Consider the following 18,713-nt stretch of genomic DNA (forward strand, 5'->3'; position numbering starts at 1 on the left):
AATCTTTTCTGGCTCTCTTTCTAGTTTAATAATATCCTTCCTATAATAGGGTGACCAGAACTGTACATAGTATTCCAAGTGTGGCCTTATTAATGTCTTGTACAACTTCAACAAGATGTCCCAACTTCCGTATTCAGTGTTCTGACTAATGAAACCAAGCATGCTGAATGCTGTCTTCACCACCCTGTCCACCTGTGACTCCACTTTCAAGGATCTCTTTGTTCTATAACTGTCCCCAACACCTGACCATTAACTGAGTAAGTCCTGCCCTGGTTCAATCTACCAAAATGCATCATTTTGCATTTATCTAAATTAAACTCTAAACTCATTTATCTAAATTAAAATGACAAAAACTTTTTATTCCTCCAATTTTCCCACTTTTCTTTCCATTTCCTTTCTGATTTGAAAGAGGTTCCTAGTAGTGGGAAGTTTCCTGGATGTCAATGAACCTCTGGCATGTCGTTGAAGTGGCCATGTCATATCATGTGTGACTGAACAGTGACGAGCTGAATTTCCCCTTTGGAGACGGAAAACAGGAACTGGAGCAGTTTCTGTGTCAGAGATCCACCTCTGGTGGAAAACTGAGTTGGGTTTTGGATTTTGGTAGGTGCTATCACTTATTAGATATCGAGACACTTTCCTTTCCAATTGCAGCTGGTGGGAGCAGGTATGGAGGTGGGTCTCAGACACTCAAGGCAGCTAATTGTTCTGAGGTGGAGAATTGGTTCCAAAGCCTGTCACTGCACTACAGGGAAAAGAGATGATGCAGGGGAGCTGGAGATCTGGCATCCATGAGGGAGAAGGGAGAGGTCTTCCTGGAGGGTGGTAGGAGCAGGCCGCTTTGTTGTGCAGCAGGGACACTGCTGTGTTCAGCCTCATCTCCCTGAGTCCAATTCCTCCACCTCTCTTCCTGCAGTGAGCTGTCCCCATCCAGGGCGTCTCAGGAGGTCAGTGTTATGGAGACCACCACATTGACTATGATTCTCGCAGGACCGTATTGCAGGACAGACCTGGTGGTCTCTCAGCCAGTATGTCATTCTGACATGTTGTCCAGCCTCGGTAACGAGGTGTTAATGTTGGAATCGTGCTACAATGGAGTGCGTACTTTCAGTTTGTATTTGAGAACTGCCACCAATTGGGGAAAGATTAATGAATTACTCCCAAGTGTATAAAAAACAGTTTACACTGGGATCCACGTCAGATCAGCCATGATCTTATTGAATGGCGGGGCAGGCTCGAGGGGCTAGATGGCCTACTCCTGCTCCTATTTCTTATGTTCTTATGTTCTTATAAGGAAGGAAAATGAGAGCCTGTGCATGTAATGTGTGGTCTTGTGAATAAACCTAGAATAAGGAAAAGACTGCCGCCAGATTCATCCTTTCCTGAATATATGAACGGTGACTTTTAACACTGGGTAATGCAGAGTGAGATGTTGCAGAGTTCCACATTGACCAGAGTACAGATATCTCTGACCAACTGTCTCCAAAGTCACTGCCTCCTTTCACACTGGTTCTCAGTCATCTTCAGGGATCTTTGCCTCTGATTGTAGTGTCTCCTTCTCCTTCCTGCCCTTCATCCCCTTCCTGACGCTCTACCATTCTTGTGCTGGCTGGTGCTCTTCATCTCCAGTGTCCTCGATTTCTGAGGGTGCAGCACCATTTCCAGCTGCACCTTTCTTGGTGCTCAGGTGGAGTTCAGACAGTCTTGCCCACGTCACCAATGCCCATGCAATGCCAGGAAGGTGTTGACCCCATGAACTGTCAAAGTTCTTAATGCTGTCTCCCCACCCCCCTTCCCGGCCTGTGATGGCTGCTGCAACTTAGTTCAAACTAAGCCTTTTATATTTTAAAAAGCCTTTTACTGACTTACCTCTGACATGACCCCATGCAGCTTGGGCTGACACAGCGGCTAGACTGCAGCCCTCGCCGCTCCCTATCCCAGAAAATTTGCAAATTTTTGTGAGAGCATCTTTTATTAAGCCCTCACTACGTTTATTTGCTGTGATAACAACTGCAGGCCAGTTCTCAGGGATGCCTCCGGCCCTTACGGATATACACAGTAAGAGTTTTAACAACACCAGGTTAAAGTCCAGCAGGTTTATTTGGTAGCAAATGCCATTAGCTTTCGGAGCGCTGCTCCTTCGTCAGATGGAGTGGAAATCTGCTCTCAAACAGGGCACAGAGCCACAAAATCAAGTTACAGAATACTGATTAGAATGTGAATCTCTACAGCCAACCAGGTCTTAAAGATACAGACAATGTGAATGGAGGGAGCATTAAGCACAGGTTAAAGAGATGTGTATTGTCTTCAGACAGGACAGCCAGTGAGATTCTGCAAGTCCAGGAGGCAAGCTGTGGGGTTACAGATTGTGTGACATAAACCCAACATCCCGGTTTAGGCCGTCCTCATGTGTGCGTAACTTGGCTATCAGTTTCTGCTCAGCGACTCTGCGCTGTTGTGTGTCGTGAAGGCCGCCTTGGAGAACGCTTACCCGAAGATCAGAGGCTGAATGCCCGTGACCGCTGAAGTGCTCCCTCACAGGAATGGTACATTGGGGAAACCATGCCGACGCTACGACAACAGATGAATGAACACCGCTCGACAATCACCAGGCTCCTGTGAGGGAGCACTTCAGCGGTCACGGGCATTCAGCCTCTGATCTTCGGGTAAGCGTTCTCCAAGGCGGCCTTCACGACACAACAGCGCAGAGTTGCTGAGCAGAAACTGAAAGTCAAGTTCCGCACACATGAGGACGGCCTAAACCGGGATGTTGGGTTTATGTCACACTATCTGTAACCCCACAGCTTGCCTCCTGGACTTGCAGAATCTCACTGGCTGTCCTGTCTGAAGACAATACACATCTCTTTAACCTGTGCTTAATGCTCCCTCCACTCACATTGTCTGTATCTTTAAGACCTGGTTGGCTGTAGAGATTCACATTCTAATCAGTATTCTGTAACTTGATTTTGTGGCTCTGTGCCCTGTTTGAGAGCAGATTTCCACTCCATCTGACGAAGGAGCAGCGCTCCGAAAGCTAATGGCATTTGCTACCAAATAAACCTGTTGGACTTTAACCTGGTGTTAAAACTCTGACTGTGTTTACCCCAGTCCAACGCCGGCACCTCCACATCATGACTATCTTAGGGATATCAAAGAGGTTTGAAACAGGGGTGGCCATTTTTTGTACTAGCCCACCTCAATTCCAGCCTGATCAGGCCTGGGGAAATCTGGCCTCTGGAGTACAAAAGCAAAGGACAGATGATAAACATTTACACATCACTGGTTAATCCTCAGAATACTGTGTCCAATTCTGAACGCCACACTTCAGAAAGGATGGATAGGTCTTGAAAGGTCGCAGAGAAGTTTTAAAGTTTAAAGTTTATTCATTAGTCAAATGTAAGGCTTACATTAACACTGCAATGAAGTTGCTGTGAAATTCCCCGAGTCGTCACATTCCAGCATCTGTTCGGGTCAATGCACCTAACCAGCATGTCTTTCGGACTGTGGGAGAAAATCAGAGCACCCGAAGGAAGCCTACGCAGATACGGGGAGAACGTGTAAACTCCACACAAACAGTGACCCAAGCTGGGGATTGAACCTAGGTCTCTGGCGCTGTGAGGCAGTGCTGATAACTACTGTGCCACCTTGCCGCCCCGTGCCTCCTTGCCGCCCAAGAATTGTACCAGGACTGAGGGGCTTCAGCTGTCTGGATAGATTGGAGAAGTTGGCTTTATTTTCTCTCACTCTCTTCCATGTTTCTAGCAGTTCTGAGTCTAATTGTAGTTCTTTCACCCCTGAACAATGATCAAATGTTCTCATGTTGTGCTGCAAAGCATCATACTGCATAGTGCATTCAGATTAAAGACACTCGTTCAGACTGTTACCAAATTCATAGAATCCCCAAAGTGCAGAAAGAGGCCATTTGGCCCATTGAGTCTGCACCGACCACAATCCCATCCAGGCCCTATTCCCGTAACCCCTCATATCTACTCTGCTAGTCTCTCTGCACTGAGGGGCAATTTTCCATGGCCAGTCCACCTAACCTGCACATCTTTGGACTGTGGGAGGAAACCGGAGCACCCGAGGAAACCCACACTGACACAGGGAGAATGTGCAAACTCCACACAGACAGTGACTCGAGGCCGGAATTGAACCCGGTTCCCTGACGCTGTGAGGCAGCAGTGCTGACCACTGTGCCACAGTGCTGCCCCAAAGTCCCTTTTTGTCAAAATACTTGGAGGTATACACTATTAATATAGACCGACTAAATTTTATTTATGAATGTTATTGCTGGAATGTTTACCCAATCAAATTTTGATTAGCAGGATCCACATTGATTGGTGAAGAAATTTTATGCTGTAAATTATGACTTTTGATGGGAATATATAATGATGTGGCCCTGTGCCAGTTGAAGGCAGAATAGTTGAGCTGCTAAAGTGTTGAATCAAGAATAGCAATGTTATTTAATGTCAGACTATCAACTGATTTTAAAACTTGCGAGTAAGAAGTATTTTAATTGCATGTTTGAGCAAAATGTCAAATCACCAATTTAAGATTTGAATGATAGCATATGCAACTTTTAAAATGACTTGAGATACACAGAATATTTTTTAAAACTTAAAACAGAAGTGGCATTACCAGCAATGCTGCATTTTACAGCTGGGTAGATTGTAGATACTTGAATACTTAAAAGATTAGCATGAGGTTGCCAACAGAATCTCCACATGATAAAAGATTGTACAGGAGGGTATCAGTAAAGCTGCCACACAATTCTGTTATACTGTGCATAAGGAATTTAATGGAGCCTTTGACGCAGTGAAGTGGACGACAACTGTAATGAGAGACATGTCTCTGCTGCGTCACCAAGATTTTCACGAAGGCGAAAACATTACCTCAGCAACAGTCATATGATATAGGATCTACAGAAGAAATTAGAGCAGAAGTAGGCCAGTAGGCACTTTGAGCCTGCTTCATCACTCAATGAGATCATGGTTGATCTTCCCCCTGAACTCTACTTCACTAATTGCCCCAATACCTTGCAATCAATTGACTCCTGCCTTGAATATACTCAATGATTTCTCATTCCTAACATGCTAAGGTTCCCAAGGTTCACAACACTTTGAGTGTAGAAATTTCTCTTCTTAGACCTAAATGGCTGGCTCAATATTCTGAGACTGTGGGATGAATTTTCCCTTTCCGCCTGCCACGGGGAATGAAATGGGCGAGGGGTGGACCATGGAAAGCTCCATTGACGTCGGGCGGGATTTTCTGGTTTCGGGGCGAGCACGGCCGGAAAATCCCGCCCTGTGTTCAAGATTCCCTGGCCAGCTGAAATAATTTCTCAGCGTCTACAGGGAAGGTGATGGCTCAGTGGTATTATTGCTAGACTGTTAATCCAGTAACTCCGCTAATATTCTGGGGACCCGGGGTTGAATCGCGCCACGGCAGATGGTGGAATTTCTATTCAATCTGGAATTATAAATCTACTGATGACCATAAAATCATTGTTGATTGTCAGAAAAGACCATCTGGCTCACTAATGTTCTTTAGGGGAGGAAATCTGCTGTCCTTACCTGGTCTGGCCTACATGTGACTTCAGAGCCACAGCAATAGAGTCATAGAAGTTTGCAGCATGGAAACAGGCCCTTCAGCCCAACTTGTCCATGCCGCCAAGCTTTTACCATTTAAGCTAGTCCCAATTGCCTGTATTTGGCCCATATCCCTCTATACCGATCTTACCCATGCTTTTTAAAAGACAAAATTGTACCCGCCTCTACTACTACCTCTGGCAGCTCGTTCCAGACACTCACCACCTTCTGTGTGGAAAGAATTACCCCTCTGGACCCTTTTGTATCTCTCCCCTCTCACCTTAAACCTATGCCCTTTAGTTTTAGACTATCTTTGGAAAAAGATGCTGACTATCTACCTCATCTAAGCCCCTCATTATTTTACAGGCCATTGAAAGATCACCCCTAAGCCTCCTATGCTCCAGGGAAAAAAATCCCAGTCTATCCTGCCTCTCCTTATAACTCAAACCATCAAGTCCCGGTAGCATCCTATAAATCTTTTCTATGTTCTTTCTAGTTTAATGATATCCTTTCTATATGAGGGTGACCAAACTGCATTCCCAGTGTGGCCGTACCAATGTCTTGTACAACTTCAACAAGACATCCCAACTCCTGTATTCAATGTTCTGACCAATGAAAGCAAGCATGCCGAATGCCTTCTTCACCATCCTGTCCACCTGTGACTCCACTTTCAGGGAGCTATGAACCTGTACTCCTAGCTCTTTGTTCTATAACTCTCCCCAACACCCTACTATTAACTGAGTAAGTCCTGCCCTGGTTTGATCTACCAAAATACATCACCTCGCATTTATCTGAATTAAACTCCATCTGCCATTCGTCAGCCCACTGGCCCAATTGATCAAGATCCGGTTGCCATCCTGGATAACCTTCTTCACTGTCCACTATGCCACCAATCTTGGTGTCATCTGCAAACTTATCAACCATGCCTCCTAAGTTCTCATCCTCATCATTAATATAAATTAATGCTGTTTACTCTCAACTGTCCTCTGAACAAGGGCAACTAGGACTGGCAATAAATGCTGGCCAGCTAATGATGCCCATGTTCCATAAATGAATAAAAAAAGGCACCGTCAATACCCCTATGAATTCACCTTTCATTTTGCAAAACTCCAGGGAATATATATATAGGCCAATTCTACTCAAAGTTTCCTCATAGGACAACGCACAATCCATCTCATCCCTGGAAGCAATCCAGTGAACCTGTTTTGGTCCCAGGGCAAGTTTACCATCCCTTGAGAAAGGAGATGAAAGCTGCACACAGTACTCCAGGTGTGGTCTTACCAATTACCTATGCAATTGCAGTAAGGATAATAAATGAGCCTCTGTACAGCATCATAATCATATACAGAAGCAGACCATGTGGCCCATTGACCCTTTGCTGCCTCTTGATAGACCGATTGAACTGGTCCGATTCTCCTGCGCTTTTCCTGGGACTCTGTATATTTTCCCTTCAAGTATTTATCTAATTCTCATTGAAAGTTCCATCACCTTTTCAGACTGCGAATTCAGTACTGATGGGGGAACGCTGTGTCGCCTCTCTCCAAATGGCCTGATGCAATTACCAGGCAATCAGGCGCTTACCTGGAGAGCATCGGGCCTTCCACTTTATTAAGACTTCAGTTGGACAGAAATCCAGCTCATGAGGCCAGTCGCTCTGCATAAACTGCACTACTACTGGGAGCAGTGGCCATTACTGGTATTGCACTCAGGCCTGCAGGAGCGATCGGCCTTGGATCCCCAGCTGGAGGTGATCCATGCTGGGATATGGTCTTGGGACGAGGCTGGAAGTGGGGGAATGGCTTTAAGCGCTCCCCCCTCCTGCTCATCCAAAGCTCTGTTACTGTGTCTTACTAAGAAGTCTCTCAACACTTGGTTAAAGCCCAACAGGTTTATTTGGCAGCACAAGCTTTCGGAGTCCCGCTCCTTCATCAGGTGACCTTCATCAGGTGACCTTCATCACTCAACTGGTGATGGAGCAGCATTCTGAAAGCTCGCGCTGCCAAATAAACCTGTTGGACTTTAACCTGGTGTTGTGAGACTTCTTACTGTGCTTACCCCAGTCCAACGCCGGCATCTCCACACTGTGTCTTAACACAGAGCAAGTCTCATTCTCCGATCAACCCCAGTGCTCACTGACCTATGTTGGCTCCTGCTTCATCAGTTCCTCATCCTTGTTTTCTAATCCCATGACACTAAGGTGGCTTCACCCCTCCCTATCTCTGTAATCTCCTTCAGCCTCACAAATCTCCGCGATGCCTACGTTCCTCTAACTCTGTCTTCCTGTGCATCCTTGATTTTAATGGCTCCTTCAATGATGGCTGTGCCTTGAATTGCTAAAGCTGCAAGTTCTGGAATTCCCTTCCTGCACTTTTCTGCCTCTCTTCCTCACTTTCCTCCTTTCAGACACCCGTTAAAACTTACCTCTTTGCCCATGCTTTTGGTCATCTGACCTAATTCTCCTCACGTGGTTAGCTGTCATGCTTTGTTTTATAATGGTTCTGTGGAGTGCTTTGGGATATGCCATTATATGAAAGGTGCTATAGAAATATAAGTTGCTTTTCCTCATTTCTCATAGTCTCTTAAGCCAAGATTTTCCCCAATATTGGCGAAGTCTGATGTCGAGTGTAAAAAGCGTGTCAAAACCACCAATAGCAATGGCAGCTTTCTCCACCCTATGGTGCAGCACTTTGGGGGGTGGAAAAAGTTCAAGTCACAGGTCCCACAACTTATCGCTGGTGGGGTGCCATCTGATTTGCCAATCCTGCCAACAGCTTAGACAATCGATTGATCTGGGGTGCCATTTTTAAAGGTCGTCGCATCGCACAGGGAGCAAACCATTTCATCCAGGTGCACACCTGGCACTCCCCCTGCACCACCCCTGACACTACCCGGGCATGACCAATCTTCTTCCCCCCACCCCTCGCCCCCTGAGCACTGCGCTCTTTTGGGAGGTCTGCTCGCCAGATACATACCTTCAGAGACCAGTTGTGCTTTGCACCATTCTACCACCATTTTGACATGGGGAAATGATTCCTGAGTATGGGCCTGATCTGATATGTAAATGTATTGTAATGATGTTCCCGATGTTTAGTGTCAGGAAACATGGTCGATCACTGATGGGAAGAAGGGACAATTGCGTCATGCCAACATAAAACTTCTCGCAATATTTTGTTTGCATTTTTCAAAGCAGCTGGCCTTTAAAAAAAAATGCAGGGATTCTAATTCAGCAATGGGGTAAGGAGGGAATTCCAGATTCTCACTAACAGTAATATAAATCATTTTTCTTCAGAAAGTATGAACACGTTCTTTGCCCTGACTAAGTGATGCAATGGATTGCCTTATAAATAAGTGATGCGGAATTAAAAATCACAAATCAATTCCTGCCTCACAAACCAGTTCCAGCCTCACAAATCAATCCCAGCCTCCCGGATTACCTGGATCCACTACAGTTCGCGTATCACTGCAACAGGTCCACAGCAGACGCCATGTCCCTAGCCCTACACTCAACCCTGGAACACCTAGATAAGAAAGACACCTAAGTCAGACTCCTATTAATAGACTACAGCTCAGCCTTTAACACCATTATTCCTATGAAACTCATCTCCAAACTTTGTGGCCTGGGGCTGGGCTCCTCCCTCTCTCTGCGATTGGATCCTCGACTTCCTAACCCATGGACCGCAGTCAGTAAGGATAGACAACAACAACACCTCCACGATCATTCTCAACACCAGTGCTCCAGAAGGCTGTGTCCTCATCCCCCTACTATACTCCTTATACGCCTATGACTGACCAAATTCCCCTCCAACTCGACTTTCAAGTTGGCTGATGACACCACCGTTGTGGGTTGGATCTCAAAAGAATGACGGGACGCAGTACAGGAAAGAGATAGAGAATCTGGTGAACTGGTGCAAAATGAAGGAGATTGTTATCAACTTCAGGAAGTGTAGTGGAGGGTATGCCCCTGTCTACATCAATGGGGACGAAGTAGAAATGATCGAGAGCTTCAGATTTTTAGGTGTCCAGATCACCAATAACTGTCCTGGTCCCTCCATGCGGACGCTATAGTTAAGAAGCCCACCAACACCTCTACTTTCTCAGGAGACTAAGGAAATTTGGCAAGTCCGCTAAAACTCTCGCCAACCTCTACAGATGTACCATAGAAAGCATTCTTTCTGGTTGTATCACAGCTTGGTATGGTTCCTGCTCTGTCCAAGACCATAAAGCAATAAATCACAAGGGGTCATGAATGAAGCCCAGTCCATCACTCAAACCAGCCTCCCATCCATTGATACTGTCTACACTTCCCACTGCCTCAGAAAAGCAGCCAGCATAATCAAGGACCTCACGCACCCCGGACATTTCTTTCACCTTCTTCCATCCGGAAAAAGATACAAACGTCTGAGGTCATGTACCAACCGACTCAAAAAGAGCTTCTTCCCTGCTGCCCTCAGACTTTTGAAAGGACCTACCTCGTATTAAGTTGATCTTTCTCTACACCCTAGCTATGACTGTAATACTACATTTTGTACTGTCTTCTTTCCTTCCCTATGTACGGTATGCCTTGCCCGTATCGTGCGCAAGAAACAATACTTTTTACTGTATACTAGTATATGTGACAATAATAGATCAAATCAAATTAAAGTGAAGTGAAGTAAAGCAGTAAAGCTGCAATGAACCAGATGGGTTTTTTTGACAATCGACAATGGTTTCATGGTCATCGGTAGACTCTTAGTTCCAGATTTTTTTTATTGAATTCAAATTCCACCATCTGCCGTGGTGTGATTTGAACCCGGGCCCCAGAACATTAGCTGAGTTTCTGGATTTATACTCCAGTGATAATACCACTAGGCCATCGCCTCTCCTTGGATATGAAATATTCAAGAAAAAAAGATGTTGAACTTGGTTTAAAATTGGGGATGATGGTTTTAAGTGAAACTTTGAAAGACGTTATGCGGCCAAGTGCTGGTTTTGAGAGACAATCATCAATGTGAGTTTCTTATGAAAATATTTCACAGTTGGGCAAGAGCTAATCTGGAAGTGCAAGTTTTCCTTTGTCAGAATTGCTTTTTAACTGGTGACATGGAATCCACCCTACATTCCTAGCACCATAGCACATACCGACCAATTTAAAATCAGCTTCTTCCCTGCATATTGGATGGTGGTGCAGGCTTGAAGGGCTGAATGGCCTACTCCTCATAGAATCATAGAATCCCTACAGTGCAGAAGGAGGCCATTCGGCCCATCGAGTCTGCACCGACCACAATCCCACCCAGGCCCTACCCCCACGTATTTTACCTGCTAATCCCTCTAACCTACGCATCTCAGGACTCTAAGGGGCAATTTTTTTTTTAACCTGGCCAATCAACCTAACCCGCACATCTTTGGACTGTGGGAGGAAACCGGAGCACCCGGAGGAAACCCACGCAGACACGAGGAGAATGTGCAAACTCCACACAGACAGTGACCCGAGCCGGGAATCGAACCCGGGACCCTGGAGCTGTGAAGCAGCAGTGCTAACCACTGTGCTACCGTGTCGCCCCTATTTTCTGTGTTTGGCCAAGTGGTATTATCGCTAGATTATTAAATCCAGGAACTCAGCTAATGTTCTGGGGACCCGGGTTCGAATCCCGTCACGGCAGCTGGTGGAATGTGAATTCAATAAAAAGTATCTGGAATCAAGAATGACCATGAAACCATTACCAATTGTTGGAAAAACCCACCTGGTTCACTAATGTCCTTTAGAGAAGGAAATCTGCCGTCCTTACCCGGTCTGGCCTACATGTGACTCCAGAGCCACAACAACATGGTTGACTCTCAACTGCCCTCAGAAATGGCCCAGCAAACCACTCAGTCCAAGGGCAACTAGGGATAGACATTCATATCCCACGAATGAATAAAAAAAAAATTCGAAGAGTAAACGTTTGAGTCTTGAACTAACATTTACTCTTTAAGTACAATTATTGGTCTCAGAAATAAAACTTGACATTTCGAGTTGCATTTATAGATTCATATTACCTTTGCTTTGAGTTAAAGTGATATTTTTCAGACATGCTTCCTACATTTTATTTTGCCCCTTTGATATCTAGTGTACATAATGGTAATTTCAGCAATATAAGCAGCTGCTCTGGGAAAAGAATCAGCCAGTTTGTAAATGACGAGAAAACTGTATTATTGACGTCGAAAGATGTAACTTTAATTTTTTTTTGTTCTGCTTGCAGCTTTGCACACCTATAAATTGACGATCATGGGGGATATGAAAACCCCAGATTTCGATGACCTGCTTGCTGCTTTTGACATCCCCGATATGCAGGTCGACCCGAAAGCAGCAATTGAATCTGCGCACGATGAGAATGAAGGACAACTGAAACAGAGCATCCCTGTGGATGAGGATGCTCAGGTCCCCTCAGCACCCGACGGGGTAGTGAGTGTGATTGTCAAAAACATCCGAACTCTTGATTCGTGCGAGACCGCGGCCACAGCGACGGAAACCTCAGCCCTGGACAAAGAAAACCATCATTCTTCGGGCAACGGCCTACACAATGGCTTCCTCAGCGTGACGGCCCTCGATGGGTACTCGAAAGAATCGGACAGCAAGCCGGTCAGGTGTGAAGGCCCACCAGGCACCGAAGCCAAGCTAGATTTGTCACGAGCCGAGACGGTCGATGGCCCTGGTAGCGGGCTCAAGGATTCTGCGTTCAACCAGTTCAGCCCTATTTCCAGCGCAGAGGAGTTTGAGGATGACGATAAGATCGAGGTGGATGACCCTCCGCACATCAAAGAGGAGAGCCAGCCCGTTTTCCAAGCAAACGTGCTCCCGGGTCCGACTGCTGAGCGTGAATGTGAGAAGACGAGGAAGCCAGGAGGGGAGAACGCGGTCAAGCAGGAAGTGTCCAGCCCAGATGCTGAAGAAAAGGGTAAGATATTGAAAAGCAGCAGGGAGAGTGAAAGCCCCAGTGTTAATGCAGGGATTCTTGAGACATTTAAAGTCCGAGATGTGGATGAGAAATTGTCTGACGAGGACGCTGAAAAGAGTTTTAAAAATTCCTCTGAAAAGCAGCCTGATAACAGAGTCCTCGATGGCAAAAGTGGTGAGAAAACCGGAGTGAATGTTACTTGTTCTTCAAATCTTAGGGCTAAGTCCTCCTCCAAGCTTTCCTCGTGCATTGCAGCAATTGCCGCTTTGAATGCCAAAAAGGCTGCAGCAGATGTCAGTAAGGAACCTCAGTCTGTCTCGAGGGGGCCTTCTCCGGTTTTAAAACAATCTAGAGAAAGCCCCCGAGTCACTGAACAATCTCCAGAGGGCCCTCAGAGCCCAATGGAAGTGGTGAAGAAAGTCGCCATCAAACAGCCCGACAGCCCCCGCAGCGTGTCAAGTGAAAGTAGCATGAAAGGGTCCCCTTCCTCTCCTGCAAGCTCACCCCCTGCAATCCCCAAGGTCCGCATCAAGACCATCAAAACATCATCTGGTGAAATCACCAGAACCGTGACCAGAATCATGCCAGATGTTGAGCAAGAGCTTGGTAGAAGAGGACCAGAACAGGCAAACTCCATGGTTGTCTCATCACTTTTGTCGTCTCCACCTGCTGAGTCCGCTGTGTCTTCGCCTCCTACCACACCAATGCAAACGGCGCTTGTTACGGCTTCTAATGCAGTAATGTCTCCTGAGGTTGCTCAGAAACAGGTTACAATTAAACCTGTTGCCACTGCTTTTCTTCCAGTGTCTGCTGTGAAGACGGCAGGATCGCAGGTGATCAACCTGAAGTTTGCGAACAACACTACAGTCAAAGCCACCGTCATTTCTGCTGCCTCAGTTCAGAGTGCCAGCAGTGCCATCCTGAAGGCTGCCAATGCTATGCAGCAGCAAACAGTGGTGGTACCAGCAGCCAGCCTTGCCAATGCCAAACTCGTGCCAAAGACGGTCCACCTCGCTAACCTTAACCTTCTGCCTCAAACTGCCCAAGCGACTTCTGAACTCCGTCAAGTGCTTTCCAAAGCGCAACAGCCCATAAAGCAGGCTCTGATCACCGCTGCTTCCGCCCAGCCTGCTAAAAAGGTATCTCGAGTTCACGTGGTGGCCCATTCCCAGAATGCAGTGGTTGAGACATTCAACAAGGTGCTGAGCAGTGTGAATCCAGTCCCTATCTATACACCTAACCTCAATCCTCCAACTAATGCTAATATCACTATTCCACTCCGTGGGTACAAATGCTTAGAATGTGGTGACTCATTTGCTTTGGAGAAAAGTTTGGCACAGCATTACGACCGGAGGAGTGTGAGGATTGAAGTCACGTGCAACCACTGTGCAAAGAACTTGGTCTTCTTCAACAAGTGCAGCCTTCTTTCGCATGCTCGCGGGCACAAGGACAAGGGTGTGGTCATGCAGTGCTCCCATCTGATCATGAAACCCATTCCTGCAGACCAGATGATCATTCCCAGTTCCAGCAATGCCGTTTCCTCCATGACTGTATCTGCACTGGTCTCGACGTCTGCAGGTGGCATTGTGAGTGCCGTTGCAAAAACTGTCGTGGGCATACCCAGTGCAGTGATCTCTGCGCCTGCCAACGCTCCCATCCTCCCCGCAATGCCCCTCGATGAGGACCCGTCAAAGCTTTCCCGTCATGGCATGAAGTGTTTGGAGTGCAGTGAGACATTTCTGGATGAGATTTTGCTCGCCACACATTTCCAACATGCTGCAGAAGCAGGAGGACAGGTAAATCCAGTTGTGTCAAGTGAGTTGGTAATTGTTCCCTAGTTGTCTTTAGTTAACATTGTTTTTTGTCAGTACCACAGTAATGGCTTGTCTGCTCACCTAAATATACCCAGACAATGAATAGTGCTCTTCCTGAAAACACTTATTTAATTCTGTCTGCAACCAGACAACAACAACTTGCATTTATGTAGTACCTTTACTGTAGTTGAAAATGTCCTACTGTGCTCCTCAGGAGCATAATCAAATAAAAACTGACACCGAGTTAGCAAAGGAGATATTGGGGGCAGGTGACCTAAAAATTGGGTGAAGAGGTAGGTTTTAAGGAGCCTCTTAAATGAGGAAATAGAGAGATGGAGAGGTGCAGGGAAGGAATTATGGAGCTTGTGGCCTGGATCAATGAATGCATGGCTGCCAGTGATGGGGGTGAACAAAGTTGGGACATGCAAGTGACTTGAGTAGATGTTGGAGATATTGGAGGGTTGTAGGCTGGAGGAGATTCCAGCAAGAGGGAGGGACAAAACAATGGAGGGATTTGCCATGAGAATGAGAATTTTAAAGTTAAGATGACAGTGGACGAGGAGCCAATGTGGTTCTGCGAACAGAAGCATGATAAGCACGGTGGCACAGTGGTTAACACTGCAGCTGCCCAGCGCCAGGGACCTGGGTTCGATTCCTGGTTTGGGTCGCTGTCTGTGTGGAATTGGCACATTCTCCCCGTGTCTGTGTGGATTTCCTGCGGGTGCTCCGGTTTCCTCCCACAGTCCAAAGATGTGCAGGTTAGGTGCATTGGCCATGCTAAATTGCCCCTTAGTGTCCCAGGATGTGTAGGTTAGCATGATTAGCAGGGTAAATACTGGGATTATGGGGATAGGGCCAAGGTGGGATTGTTGTTGATGCAGACTCGATGGGCCGAGTGGCCTCCTTCTGCACTGTAGGGTTTCTATGATTTTCTATGAAATAGCCAGTTAATGCCAATTAGAATATATATCACGAACCGCAGAGATTATGCAAGGCGGATGGAAGGCTGGTCAAGAAAAAACAGTTGTAAGTCTTTGGAACTTACCCTGAAAAAATGGTGGAAGCAGAATCTTTGAATATTTTTATAAGTGGGGGGGTGATAGGTTATTGGGTGTAAGCAGGATGCAGATTTGAGGTTACTGGCAAATCAGCCTTGATCTTAGGCTGAGGGGCTGAATGTCCTACTCCTGCTCCTTGTTCGTTTGCTTGTACGTTCGACACATCTTTCTAGGATGCTACTCCTCCTACTGTGTTTCCACTGCAGTTGGACTGTTCATGTCCAGATTCACTGTCTATGTTCCCTGGTGATCCAGCACACGAAAAATTAAGCAAAATATTTTACATTATTTCTTGTTGATCTGTGCAGTTTGGATTTGGCGAGCATGAGGTTTGCAAAGGGATATCCTTGAAGCTGTTATTTCAGTGGTGAATGAATTCTCAATCAGAACATCAAGATGTGTTGGCAACGGCAACTTGAGATAGTAATCAAAACAGTCGGGTGGCTATTGACTTTGAGAAATAGTGGAAAATGTGTCGATAAGTAAGCCCGTTTTACTTCTCTCCTTGACCCCAGGGGGCGATTTGAAATAAATGGACCCATTAGAAAGAATTATAATATTATCTTTTGAGTTTTTATTTCTGCTCATTTCTGTTCTCTTTTAGTGAAGGTAGTTTCGTTTATTGACATCAGAACTTAATGATGCAAGTAGGGAGGAGAAACTGAGAGTGACTGATAGCACTGTGGAACTAAGTAAATTACACAGAGCAGCTAGCTGAGTTTCTATGCCTTCTGGTTATCTATGACTTATATTTGTGCGGTACCTTGAACATAAAGAATGTCCCAAAGCATTCCATGAATGGTTGTGAGGAGAGCAGTGCTGAATTAACATGAGGGAGATTAAGAATGGTGATTAGAAGCTTGGTCCTGGGTAATGTTATTCCTCGGCCAGCATCACACTAAAATCCGATTACTTGGCCAGTTATCCAATTGTTCTTTGTGGGACTTTGCTGAGCATAATTCCCAACATTAAAAGAATTCCATGTGCTTTGGGACATTTTGTTCATGGAAAGGGGCTGTATAAATGGCTGCAGAGCTGGGCTTTAGGAGAGGATAGTGGAGAGGAAGAGAGATTTTGGAAGGGAATGCCAAAGAATGGGTGGAAGGATGTTCTGTCTCCAAGGAATGGAATGTGGGCAGCATGGTGGCACAGTGGTTAGCACTGCTGCCTCACAGCGCCAGGGACTCAGGTTCGATTCCGGCCTTGGGTGCTTGTGTGGAGTTTGCATGTTCTTGCTGTTTCTGCGTTGGTTTCCTGCGGGTGCTCTGGTTTCCTCCCACAGTCCAAGGTTAGCTGGATTAGCCATGGTAAATGCACAGAGTTACAGGGATGAAGGGGAGGTGGCTGGGTAAGATGCTCTTTTGAAGAGTCGGTGCAGACTTGATGGGCCGAATGGCTTTCTGCTGCACTGTAGGGATTCTATGGACAAAGAGCTGGAAACAGAGATTAGCTATGTTTGCACAGAGGAGGATTCAGGATTGGGGAAAATGGTGGAAAATAGGGATGGGGGGAAGGGGGTGATTTCCTGGCCCCACTGCAGTGTGTTTTTCATGGTGGAAGGCAGCATGCCATTCACCTGCGCAGGATTAAACGATCATGCCACTGTCAATGGGGTTTCCCATTGACTGCACCCCACACCGTCGGAAAACCCATGGCTGGGGTGTGCGCCTCGGCGGGACAAGAAAGTCCCACTGGCATGAACAGCTGGAAAATTCCAGCCCATTAAACAATTTGACCACAAAGATGTGAACAAAAGATATGGAGAATCTGAAATAAAAACAGAAAGTGCTGGAAATTCTCAGCAGATCAGGCAGTGTTCCTGAAGGGAGAAAGCTTTTTCAGGTTAATGATAATTGCAATGTTCTGATGAAAGGTCGTCCTGAAACATTAACTCTGTTAACTCTCTGCACAGATGTTGCCTGATCTGCTAAATATTTGCTGTGTTTGCTGTTTTAATTTTTATGTTTGATGAGGATATTGAATTTGATGCATTTGGTGGTTGGAACCAGTGTTGGTCAGCTGTGAAGTGGATGGTGACGATCTGCCACTTAGTGCAGGAAAGGATAAGTGGCATCTTGGCATTGGCAAGGTGGGATGCTGGTACAACCCACTTGATTTGAGCAAGTTGGAATTGACAAAAGATGGAGGAAGAGAGACCTACACGAATAACATTGGAGCCATTGGACTGGATTTCCCTTTGGCTGAAAAGACACTGCTGGTGTGAACGAAGCAGTAATTCCACATCCCCGAGTGGTGTGTTGGCTTTTGAACATGTCTCTGTCTTTCAGTGACTTTGGAAGAGGCAGTGGGTCCGTTATGCTGGCAAGTAGTTCAAATTTGGCGGGTTATCAGTTAAGCCCATTGAGGGCTTAATTAAGGGCACGCTACTAACTGAATTTTTAATCTGAGGCATGGGGGACCCATCCCACCAGGAGGCTGACCATGAAATTATGGCTCCCAGTGGCAGCACGGGTCGACATGGGAGGCATTAATGTGGGTGCATTCGCCCTGACATCTGAAGGCCCAAACATCCTGGGCCCTCCTATCCACCTACTTAGTGGCTGGTGACCAGGGATGGAAGTGCCCTCACAACCCCCTTATACACTTCAGCAGCTTCCACCTCTAACGGTGGGGCTACCAAACGCACAGTGCTCAATGTCCTATTGATCCACCAGACTCAGGAGCCTGTTCGCTGAACGTAACTGGATAGGGTTCCCATAGGTAACCACTTACTTAGCCTCCTCCTTCAGAATCACTCTCTAGAGTACTTGCATCAGCATTTGTGGGTTCCCGACCTGAATTTCCTCCTAACGGTGGAAAGCGGACCCAGTTACAAAAGTTCAGCTAGTTGAGTTTTGAGATGACAGAATCATTGAACCCCTACAGTGCAGAAGGAGGTCATTTGGCCCATTGAGTCTGCACCGACTGACTCATACACTGACAAAATATCTTGCCTCGACCCTAATCCTTCCCTATCTCCATAACCCCACATTTTTGCCCTGCCTATTCCAAACAACCTACACATCTTGGGACAGTAAGGGACAATTTAGCATGGCCAATCCACCTAACCTGCAAGTCTTTGGACTGTGGGAGGAAACCAGAGCACCCGGAGGAAACCCACGCAGACACAGGGAGAACGTGCAAACTCCACACAGACAGTGACCCGAGGCTGGAATTGAACCTGGGTCCCTGGCGCTGTGAGGCAGCAGTCCTAACCACGATGCTGCCATTTAATGATAACAGCTAAAGGGGCTAGGACAGAGGTAGAAGATTCTTTGTGTGCCTTATGTAAATATAAATTGTTAAGGATATGCAGTTTGATATGTTCATGACCTAATT

At 46.3% G+C, this 18,713-nt stretch overlaps 1 protein-coding gene across 10 annotated transcripts in view; it reads left to right on the top strand.

The window, feature by feature from the left end:
• The window catches only part of znf532 (zinc finger protein 532), a 235,567-nt gene that overhangs the window by 139,391 nt on the left and 77,463 nt on the right, over positions 1–18,713 (top strand). For all 10 annotated transcript variants that reach the window (XM_078220043.1, XM_078220022.1, XM_078220032.1 and 7 more), the window contains one exon: positions 11,807–14,298. In XM_078220043.1, the coding sequence (XP_078076169.1) occupies positions 11,833–14,298 (2,466 nt within the window). In that variant the 5' untranslated portion in view covers positions 11,807–11,832. The remainder of the gene's footprint in view (positions 1–11,806; positions 14,299–18,713) is intronic.

This window comes from Mustelus asterias, chromosome 1, assembly GCF_964213995.1.
Source record: "Mustelus asterias chromosome 1, sMusAst1.hap1.1, whole genome shotgun sequence".
In the NCBI taxonomy this organism is placed as follows: Eukaryota; Metazoa; Chordata; class Chondrichthyes; order Carcharhiniformes; family Triakidae; genus Mustelus; species Mustelus asterias.